At 46.0% G+C, this 11,854-nt stretch overlaps 1 protein-coding gene across 2 annotated transcripts in view; it reads left to right on the plus strand.

The window, feature by feature from the left end:
- Nucleotides 1-10,428, plus strand: part of ddx52 (DExD-box helicase 52) — a 44,693-nt gene extending 34,265 nt beyond the window's left edge. For both annotated transcript variants that reach the window (XM_036967922.2, XM_036967923.2), the window contains exons 12-15: nt 4,528-4,603; nt 5,951-6,022; nt 6,838-7,140; nt 10,152-10,428. In XM_036967922.2, coding sequence (XP_036823817.1) covers nt 4,528-4,603; nt 5,951-6,022; nt 6,838-7,140; nt 10,152-10,179 — 479 coding nt within the window. In that variant the 3' untranslated portion in view covers nt 10,180-10,428. The remainder of the gene's footprint in view (nt 1-4,527; nt 4,604-5,950; nt 6,023-6,837; nt 7,141-10,151) is intronic.
- Nucleotides 10,429-11,854: the final 1,426 nt, after the last annotated feature.

The following is an 11,854-nucleotide window of genomic DNA, read 5'->3' on the forward strand; positions in this document are numbered from 1 at the left end:
CCTAGACTTGACGCTCTGGTATCGCTTGCCGTGAGGTAGCAGAGAAAGGTAGCAGAGAAAACCGTCTATGACTTGGTTGAATGGAGTCTTTGACCATTTTTTTGGGGGAGACCCCCTGTTCCCTATATAGTGGCACTACTATAGACCAGAGCCCTATTCCCTATATAGTGGTACTACTATAGACCAGAGCCCTATTCCCTATATAGTGCACTACTATAGACCAGAGCCCTATTCCCTATATAGTGCACTACTATAGACCAGAGCCCTATTCCCTATATAGTGCACTACTATAGACCAGAGCCCTATTCCCTATATAGTACACTACTATATACCAGAGCCCTATTCCCTATATAGTGCACTACTATAGACCAGAGCCCTATTCCCTATATAGTACACTACTATAGACCAGAGCCCTATTCCCTATATAGTGCACTACTATAGACCAGAGCCCTATTCCCTATATAGTACACTACTATAGACCAGAGCCCTATTCCCTATATAGTGCACTACTATAGACCAGAGCCCTATTCCCTATATATAGTTCACTACTATAGACCAGAGCCCTATTCCCTATATATAGTGCACTACTATAGACCAGAGCCCTATTCCCTATATAGTGGTACTACTATAGACCAGAGCCCTGTTCCCTATATATAGTTCACTACTATAGACCAGAGCCCTATTCCCTATATATAGTGCACTACTATAGACCAGAGCCCTATTCCCTATATAGTGGTACTACTATAGACCAGAGCCCTGTTCCCTATATATAGTTCACTACTATAGACCAGAGCCCTATTCCCTATATAGTGGTACTACTATAGACCAGAGCCCTGTTCCCTATATATAGTTCACTACTATAGACCAGAGCCCTATTCCCTATATAGTGCACTACTATAGACCAGAGCCCTGTTCCCTATATATAGTTCACTACTATAGACCAGAGCCCTGTTCCCTATATATAGTTCACTACTATAGACCAGAGCCCTGTTCCCTATATATAGTTCACTACTATAGACCAGAGCCCTATTCCCTATATATAGTTCACTACTATAGACCAGAGTCCTATTCCCTATATAGTGGTACTACTATAGACCAGAGCCCTGTTCCCTATATATAGTTCACTACTATAGACCAGAGCCCTATTCCCTATATAGTGCACTACTATAGACCAGAGCCCTATTCCCTATATAGTGCACTACTATAGACCAGAGCCCTATTCCCTATATAGTGCACTACTATAGACCAGAGCCCTATTCCCTATATATAGTTCACTACTATAGACCAGAGCCCTATTCCCTATATATAGTGCACTACTATAGACCAGAGCCCTATTCCCTATATAGTGGTACTACTATAGACCAGAGCCCTGTTCCCTATATATAGTTCACTACTATAGACCAGAGCCCTATTCCCTATATATAGTGCACTACTATAGACCAGAGCCCTATTCCCTATATAGTGGTACTACTATAGACCAGAGCCCTATTCCCTATATAGTGGTACTACTATAGACCAGAGCCCTATTCCCTATATAGTGGTACTACTATAGACCAGAGCCCTATTCCCTATATAGTGGTACTACTATAGACCAGAGCCCTATTCCCTATATAGTGGTACTACTATAGACCAGAGCCCTATTCCCTATATAGTGGTACTACTATAGACCAGAGCCCTATTCCCTATATAGTGGTACTACTATAGACCAGAGCCCTATTCCCTATATAGTGGTACTACTATAGACCAGAGCCCTATTCCCTATATAGTGCACTACTATAGACCAGAGCCCTATTCCCTATATAGTGGTACTACTATAGACCAGAGCCCTATTCCCTATATAGTGGTACTACTATAGACCAGAGCCCTGTTCCCTATATAGTGCACTACTTTAGACCAGAGCCCTATTCCCTATATAGTGGTACTACTATAGACCAGAGCCCTATTCCCTATATAGTGGTACTACTATAGACCAGAGCCCTATTCCCTATATAGTGCACTACTATAGACCAGAGCCCTATTCCCTATATAGTGCACTACTATAGACCAGAGCCCTATTCCCTATATAGTGGTACTACTATAGACCAGAGCCCTGTTCCCTATATAGTGCACTACTTTAGACCAGAGCCCTATTCCCTATATAGTGCACTACTTTAGACCAGAGCCCTATTCCCTATATAGTGCACTACTTTAGACCAGGGCCCTATTCCCTATATAGTACACTACTATAGACCAGAGCCCTATTCCCTATATAGTGGTACTACTATAGACCAGAGCCCTGTTCCCTATATAGTGCACTACTTTAGACCAGAGCCCTATTCCCTATATAGTACACTACTATAGACCAGAGCCCTATTCCCTATATAGTGCACTACTATAGACCAGAGCCCTATTCCCTATATAGTGCACTACTATAGACCAGAGCCCTATTCCCTATATAGTGCACTACTATAGACCAGAGCCCTATTCCCTATATAGTGCACTACTATAGACCAGAGCCCTGTTCCCTATATAGTGCACTACTTTAGACCAGAGCCCTATTCCCTATATAGTGCACTACTTTAGACCAGGGCCCTATTCCCTAAATAGTGCACTACTATAGACCAGAGCCCTATTCCCTATATAGTGCATTACTATAGACCAGAGCCCTGTTCCCTATAAAGTGGTACTACTATAGACCAGAGCCCTATTCCCTATATAGTGGTACTACTATAGACCAGAGCCCTATTCCCTATATAGTGCACTACTATAGACCAGAGCCCTATTCCCTATATAGTGCACTACTATAGACCAGAGCCCTATTCCCTATATAGTGCACTACTATAGACCAGAGCCCTATTCCCTATATAGTGGTACTACTATAGACCAGAGCCCTATTCCCTATATAGTGCACTACTATAGACCATAGCCCTATTCCCTATATAGTGCACTACTATAGACCAGAGCCCTATTCCCTATATAGTTCACTACTATAGACCAGAGCCCTGTTCCCTATATAGTACACTACTATAGACCAGAGCCCTATTCCCTATATAGTTCACTACTATAGACCAGAGCCCTATTCCCTATATAGTTCACTACTATAGACCAGAGCCCTGTTCCCTATATAGTGCACTACTATAGACCAGAGCCCTATTCCCTATATAGTGCACTACTATAGACCAGAGCCCTATTCCCTATATAGTTCACTACTATAGACCAGAGCCCTGTTCCCTATATACTGCACTACTATAGACCAGAGCCCTATTCCCTATATAGTGCACTACTATAGACCAGAGCCCTATTCCCTATAAAGTGGTACTACTATAGACCAGAGCCCTATTCCCTATATAGTGCACTACTATAGACCAGAGCCCTATTCCCTATATAGTGCACTACTATAGACCAGAGCCCTATTCCCTATATAGTGCACTACTATAGACCAGAGCCCTATTCCCTATAAAGTGGTACTACTATAGACCAGAGCCCTATTCCCTATATAGTGGTACTACTATAGACCAGAGCCCTGTTCCCTATATATAGTGCACTACTATAGACCAGAGCCCTATTCCCTATATAGTGCACTACTTTAGACCAGAGCCCTATTCCCTATATAGTGCACTACTATAGACCAGAGCCCTATTCCCTAAATAGTGGTACTACTATAGACCAGAGCCCTATTCCCTATATAGTGCACTACTATAGACCAGAGCCCTATTCCCTATATAGTGGTACTACTATAGACCAGGGCCCTATTCCCTATATAGTGCACTACTATAGACCAGAGCCCTATTCCCTATATATAGTGGTACTACTATAGACCAGGGCCCTATTCCCTATATAGTGGTACTACTATAGACCAGAGCCCTATTCCCTATATAGTGGTACTACTATAGACCAGAGCCCTATTCCCTATATAGTGGTACTACTATAGACCAGAGCCCTATTCCCTATATAGTGGTACTACTATAGACCAGAGCCCTGTTCCCTATATATAGTGCGCTACTATAGACCAGAGCCCTATTCCCTATATAGTGGTACTACTATAGACCAGAGCCCTATTCCCTATATAGTGGTACTACTATAGACCAGAGCCCTATTCCCTATATAGTGGTACTACTATAGACCAGAGCCCTGTTCCCTATATATAGTGCACTACTATAGACCAGAGCCCTATTCCCTATATAGTGGTACTACTATAGACCAGAGCCCTATTCCCTATATAGTGCACTACTATAGACCAGAGCCCTATTCCCTATAAAGTGGTACTACTATAGACCAGAGCCCTATTCCCTATATAGTGGTACTACTATAGACCAGAGCCCTATTCCCTATATAGTGGTACTACTATAGACCAGAGCCCTATTCCCTATATAGTGGTACTACTATAGACCAGAGCCCTATTCCCTATATAGTGGTACTACTATAGACCAGAGCCCTATTCCCTATATAGTGGTACTACTATAGACCAGAGCCCTATTCCCTATATAGTGAGCTAGTTACAGTACGTATGTAATTAAGTGTTGTCCATCTTTGTATATCTAATCGTAGGTCGTACTGGCAGGGCCGGACGCACAGGGAGAGCTGTCACCTTCTTCACCGAGGATGACAAGCCTCTTCTACGCAGGTACACCAGGGGGAGGAGCCTAGGGATCCACAGGGGAGGGGCTTGTAAAGCAGCACGTTCTGATGGGAGCTGTAGTAATAACTCACCTCTCTCCCCCCCACCTCTCTCTCTCCCCCCACCTCTCTCTCCCCCCACCTCTCTCTCCCCCCACCTCTCTCTCTCCCCCCACCTCTCTCTCTCCCCCCACCTCTCTCTCTCCCCCCACCTCTCTCTCCCCCCACCTCTCTCTCCCCCCACCTCTCTCTCTCCCCCCACTTCTCTCTCTCCCCCCACCTCTCTCTCTCCCCACCTCTCTCTCTCCCCACCTCTCTCTCTCTCCCCACCTCTCTCTCTCCCCACCTCTCTCTCCCCCCACCTCTCTCTCCCCCCACCTCTCTCTCTCCCCCCACCTCTCTCTCTCCCCCACCTCTCTCTCCCCCCACCTCTCTCTCTCCCCCCACTTCTCTCTCTCCCCCCACTTCTCTCTCTCCCCCCACCTCTCTCTCTCCCCCCCACCTCTCTCTCTCCCCCCCACCTCTCTCTCTCCCCCCCACCTCTCTCTCTCCCCCCACCTCTCTCTCTCCCCCCACCTCTCTCTCCCCACCTCTCTCTCTCTCCCCACCTCTCTCTCTCCCCCCACCTCTCTCTCTCCCCCCACCTCTCTCTCTCCCCCCACCTCTCTCTCTCCCCCCACCTCTCTCTCTCCCCCCACCTCTCTCTCCCCCCACCTCTCTCTCCCCCCACCTCTCTCTCTCCCCCCACCTCTCTCTCTCCCCCCACCTCTCTCTCCCCCCACCTCTCTCTCTCCCCCCACCTCTCTCTCTCCCCCCACCTCTCTCTCTCCCCCCACTTCTCTCTCTCCCCCCACTTCTCTCTCTCCCCCCACCTCTCTCTCTCCCCCCCACCTCTCTCTCTCCCCCCCACCTCTCTCTCTCCCCCCCACCTCTCTCTCTCCCCCCACCTCTCTCTCTCCCCCCACCTCTCTCTCCCCACCTCTCTCTCTCCCCACCTCTCTCTCCCCCCACCTCTCTCTCTCCCCCCACCTCTCTCTCTCCCCCCACCTCTCTCTCTCCCCCCACCTCTCTCTCCCCCCACCTCTCTCTCTCCCCACCTCTCTCTCTCCCCACCTCTCTCTCTCCCCACCTCTCTCTCTCCCCACCTCTCTCTCTCCCCCACCTCTCTCTCCCCTCACCTCTCTCTCTCTCTCTCTCTCTCCCCCCCACCTCTCTCTCTCTCTCCCCCACCTCTCTCCCCCCCCCCCCACCTCTCCCCCCCCCCACCTCTCTCCGCCCCCCCCACCTCTCTCGCCCCCCCCACCTCTCTCGCCCCCCCCACCTCTCTCGCCCCCCCACCTCTCTCTTTCTCCAGTATTGCCAATGTGATCAAACAGGCCGGTTGTCCTGTCCCTGGCTACATGGTAGGCTTTAAAAAGATACACAGGTGAGTTTATATCTGCCTAGCATGGTTTAATCATGTATGTGGTTTAGCTGATGTTCCCTGTCTGTTATTATGCAGTAGTAGATGTGTTATAAATCAGTGACTGTTATCCCTTAGCATGGTTTAATCATGACGACTCACACACTGAGCTGCCAGTGTAGGAAGCCAGATAAAACAGACATTTAGAGGGTGAGGAGAGAGAGAGAGAATGGAGGAAGCTTGTCGTCTGGTTATGACATGTGTTATCTGAATTAGGACCACTGAATTATACCAACGGGGGAACTTTGAATGCCTTTGAACGTTAGCTAGATAACAACCTTGTGTGTCGAGCGGCACCAGAAATTAAAAACACATCTTACCTTTCTGTAGTTAATAAATCCAATGTGAAACGTGATCACTACAGTACCCTTAACTAGCATTGAAAAAGTCAATACATTTTTTTTATTAAACATCTCCCTCAATGGTGCTTGTAACGTTGTCCGTAGCTACAGTAACCTATGGGTCAGAGGGGAGGGGCTACAGTAACCTATGGGTCAGAGGGGAGGGGCTACAGTAACCTATGGGTCCGAGGGGAGGGGCTACAGTAACATATGGGTCAGAGGGGAGGGGCTACAGTAACCTATGGCTCAGGGGGGAGGGGCTAAGGTAACCTATGGCTCAGGGGGGAGGGGCTACGGTAACCTATGGCTCAGAGGGGAGGGGCTACGGTAACCTATGGCTCAGAGGGGAGGGGCTACGGTAACCTATGGCTCAGAGGGGAGGGGCTACAGTAACCTGAAAAATAAAAACCTAACAAAAGCATTACTGTGTATCTGCAGTAAGGTAAAACGGCAGCTCCAGAAGAAACCACCGAAGAGGAGCACTATCTGTACCACGCCTCAATTTGTACTGAAGAAGGGAAGAGGAGGAGAGAAGACGGGAGGAGGAGTGGAAGGACCGAAGAGGAGCACTATCCGTACCACGCCTCAATTTGTACTGAAGAAGGGAAGAGGAGGAGAGAAGACGGGAGGAGGAGTGGAAGGAGGACTGGGAGGCCCAAAGAAAGGAGCTGACGGACAGACGAAGGGAGATAAAGGACAGAAGTCGTCTGTTGGAGTCCAGTCTAAGGTCCAGGGGACGAGGTAGGAGCTCTGATCATGTAGAGGAAACAAAGGATCTTTGACAATTCATCTATTCCTCGCCACCGCCTCAACGCTATTGGAGGAGGAGAGTCGAGGTCCTTCGCCTCTTGACTTTCTTTTCCAGTCTGTTTTGAGGAGGAAAAGATGAATTGAGAAATATCCATCTGGGTTAATGTGCACTAACTGTCTTCTTTTGATGATGTCATCAGACATATTTGTGTTTAGTGTACTGTGAGGTTGACACTGACTTCCGACCCTTAGACTCTCTTGCCTCGGCTCTCTCTCTCTCGCGCCTCTTTCAATTCAAGGGGCTTTATTGTCATGGGAAACATATGTTTACATTGCCAAAGCAAGTGAAATAGGTAATAAACAAAGAATGAACCGTAAATATTACACTCAGCGTAGTTTCAGAGGAGTAGAGACATGTCATATTATGGCAGACCAATCCAAACTCATCTCCCGGCATGCCCAGCCCACTCATTATCTCAGCCAATCATGGCTTGCGTGAAGATTGCTGACTTTTTCTGTGGCAAAATCAACTAGGCTCGTAGTTTTAACAGTTTTATTTGGTTTCTACATGTTTGTTTTTGAGGCACATGAAAGTTCACATAATTCAGCATTTCTGCCAAAAAACGTATTTTGATAAATTATTTATGTTCAAATGCCTCTCCTGTGAAGTAGTGATGCGCAAAATAAGGCACTCGCTGGCTCCGTGCGCGCTCCCGCTGGCTCGGCTCCGTGCGCGCTCCCGCTGGCTCGGCTCCGTGCGCGCTCCCGCTGGCTCGGCTCCGTGCGCGCTCCCGCTGGCTCGGCTCCGTGCGCGCTCCCGCTGGCTCGGCTCCGTGCGCGCTCCCGCTGGCTCGGCTCCGTGCGCGCTCCCGCTGGCTCGGCTCCGTGCGCGCTCCCGCTGGCTCGGCTGTTGTATTGTGGAATCTTCGGTCAATACATTTAATTAAGACGATAAAGAAAGAGAATGTCAATACTACAGGGAATTAATCTTTTGGCTGAGATCCCGCTAATGGGATCGATATGACAACAGCCAGTGAAAGTGCAGGGCGCCAAATTTAAAACAACAGAAATCTCATAATTAAAATTCCTCAGACATACATGTATTTCACACCATTTTAAAGATACACTTCTTGTTAATCCCACCACAGTGTCCGATTTCAAATAGGCTTTTACAGCGAAAGCACCACAAACGGTTATGTTTGGTCAGAGCCAAGTCACAGAAAAACAGCCATTTTTCCAGCCAAAGAGAGGAGTCACAAAAAGCACAAATGGAGATACAATTAATCACTAACCTCTGATGATCTTCATCAGATGACACTCATAGGACTTCATGTTACACAATACATGTATGTTTTGTTTGATATAGTTCATATTTATATAAAAAAATCGGAGTTTACATTGGCACGTTATGTTCAGTAGTTCCAAAAACATCCAGCGATTTTGCAGAGAGCCACATCAATTTACAGAAGTACTCATTATAAATGTTGATGGAAAATACAAGTGTTATGCATGGAACTTTAGATACTCTTCTCCTTAACGCAACCGCTGTGTCAGATTTCAAAAAAGCTTTACGGAAAAAGCAAACCATGCAATAATCTGAGTACGGCGCTCAGAGAACCAACAAGCCAAAAAGATATCTGACATATTGTGCAGTCAACAGTCAGAAATAACATTATAAATATTCACTTACCTTTGATCTTCATCAGAATGCACTCACAGGAATCTCAGTTCCACAATAAATGTTTTTGTTCGATGTCCATTTATGTCCAAATAGCTTATTTTGTTAGCGCGTTTGGTAAACAAATCAAACCTCACGAAGCGCGTTCACTAGTTGCAGACGAAATGTCAAAAAGTTCCTTTACAGTCCGTAGAAACACGTCAAACGATGTATAGAATCAATATTTAAATGTTTTTATCATAAATATTCAATAATGTCCCAACCGGAGAACTTACTTTGTCTGTAGAAAAGCAATAGAACGAGAGGTCGCTCACGTGAACGAGCGCCCCGAGCGTGTGGCTCTCTGCCAGACACCTGACTCATTCCCCTGTCACTCAGCCCCCCTTCACAGTAGAAGCCTGAAACAACGTTCTAAAGACTGTTGACATCTAATGGAAGCCTTAGGAGATGCAACATGACCGGTATCTTCAATAGGGGCTGAGTTGAAAAACGATCAACCTCAGATTTCCCACCCGGGTTGGATTTTTTCTCAGGTTTTTGCCTGCCATATGAGTTCTGTTATACTCACAGACATCATTCAAACAGTTTTAGAAACTTCAGAGGGTTTATATAGAAAATATACTAATAATATGCATATATTAGCAACTGGGACTGAGTAGCAGGCAGTTTACTCTGGGCACCTTATTCATCCAAGCTACTCAATACTGCCCCAGCCATAAGAAGTTAATGGGACGTTCCTCAGCTATGGAAATCATATATCTGGTTAATTCTTGGATTATTTTTTTAATGCTCGCTTTATGTGATTAGTAAATGCACAGAAGTTGGGGATTGATTGAGATTTTCTTATTTGGGAGTATTTCTCACAGTAGAGGAGGCAGTGCATCTCTGTCTCTACCTCCCCTGTAGTGCAGTGACCAGATAGACACTCCTCTTTGGGCGGCCATGTTTTTTCACGTCTCCCTTTTATAGCCAATTGGTGGTCACTGAGGCTGTGTTTGGCCAGGATCTGTCTCTGTTTTGTATCTCTAGAGATATTTTGCCCGTTTCTTTTCTCTTTTTAAGCCAAATAGCAATCTAGTTAATTCTGTGTTTCATTTTCCCCATTTGCCAAATAGGTTTTCATTTCCATAACAATCTGGTTGATTTCCTTGTGTGTTTGGGTAATAGTGTTGTTTAGTGTTTTTAACAACAGCTGGCAGGGGGCGGCGGGATTCTCGTACTCTTTTCTCTCAATTCAATTTGGAGATTTAAAAAAATATTTTTTTGTAAATTAATCAATTGTCAATGGGACAATCATTCACAACAATAATCTCTCTGTTCTCAGGAAAAAGAAGAAAGGAAAGAAGAACTGAGAAGACAGATGGGAAGATGGGCAGATGAGAGGAAGGAGAAGACCGATGGAGATGGGAAGACAGGCAGATGAGAGGAAGGAGAAGACCAATGGAGATGGGAAGACGGGCAGATGGGAGGAAGGAGAAGACAGGCAGATGAGAGGAAGGAGAAGACCGATGGAGGTGTATGATAATACTGTTCTGTTGCTTTCAGATACGTGTGATTTTGTATTTCTTGGACATTCTAATAAAAACTGTTGATTTAATGAAGTCAATTAAGAGCAAATTCTTAAAACCAGACATCACAAAATATATATAAGACACAGATAAACATAAAGATGTACAAGACGGATACATACAGCACCAGTCAAAAGTTTGGACACTTCTCATTGAAGGGTCTTTATTTTTACTATTTTCTAAATCTAGAATAATAGTGAAGACATCAAAACTATGAAATAACACATATGGAATCATGTAGTAACCAAAAACGTGTTAACAAATCTAAATATATTTGAGATTTTAGATTCTTCAAAGTAGCCAAGCTGATGACAGCTTGGCATGCTCTCAACCAGCTTCACCTGGAATGCTTTTATTTATATGCATTTTATTGCATGACATAAGTATTTGATCACCTACCAACCAGTAAGAATTCCGGCTCTCACAGACCTGTTCGTTTTTCTTTAAGAAGCCCTCCTGTTCTCCACTCATTACCTGTATTAACTGCACCTGTTTGAACCTGTATAAAAGACACCTGTCCACACACTCAATCAAACAGACTCCAACCTCTCCACAATGGCCAAGACCAGAGAGCTGTGTAAGGACATTAGGGATAAAATTGTAGACCTGCACAAGGCTGGGATGGGCTACAGGACAATAGGCAAGCAGCTTGGTGAGAAGGCAACAACTGTAGGCGCAATTATTAGAAAATGAAGAAGTTCAAGATGACGGTCAATCACCCTCTATCTTGGGGCTCCATGCAATATCTCACCTCATGGGGCATCAATGATCATGAGGAAGGTGAGAAATCAGCCCAGAACTACACGGCAGGACCTGGTCAATGACCTGAAGAGAGCTGGGACCACAGTCTCAAAGAAAACCATTAGTAACACACTACGCCGTCATGGATTAAAATCCTGCAGCGCACGCAAGGTCCCCCTGCTCAAGTCCAGGCCCGTCTGAAGTTTGCTAATGACCATCTGGATGATCCAGAGGAATGGGAGAAGGTAATGTGGTCTGATGAGACAAATAGAGCTTTTGGTCTCAACTCCACTTGCCGTGTTTGGAGGAAGAATGATGAGGACAACCCCAAGAACACCATCCCAACCGTGAAGCATGGAGGTGGAAACATCATTCTTTGGGGATGCTTTTCTGCAAAGGGGACAGGACGACTGCACCGTATTGAGGGGAGGATGGATGGGGCCATGTATCGTGAGATCTTCCCTCAGTAAGAGCATTGAAGATGGGTCGTGGCTGGGTCTTCCAGCATGACAATGACCCGAAACACACAGCCAGGGCAACTAAGGAGTGGCCCCGTAAGAAGCATCTCAAGGTCCTGGAGTGGCCTAGCCAGTCTCCAGACCTGAACCCAATAGAACATCTTTGGAGGGAGCTGAAAGTCCGTATTGCCCAGCGACAGCCCCGAAACCTGAAGGATCTGGAGAAGGTCTATATGGAGGAGTGGGCCAAAATCCCTGCT

This window comes from Oncorhynchus mykiss, chromosome 29 (genome assembly GCF_057628025.1).
Source record: "Oncorhynchus mykiss isolate SJ-2025 chromosome 29, ASM5762802v1, whole genome shotgun sequence".
Lineage (NCBI taxonomy): Eukaryota > Metazoa > Chordata > Actinopteri > Salmoniformes > Salmonidae > Oncorhynchus > Oncorhynchus mykiss.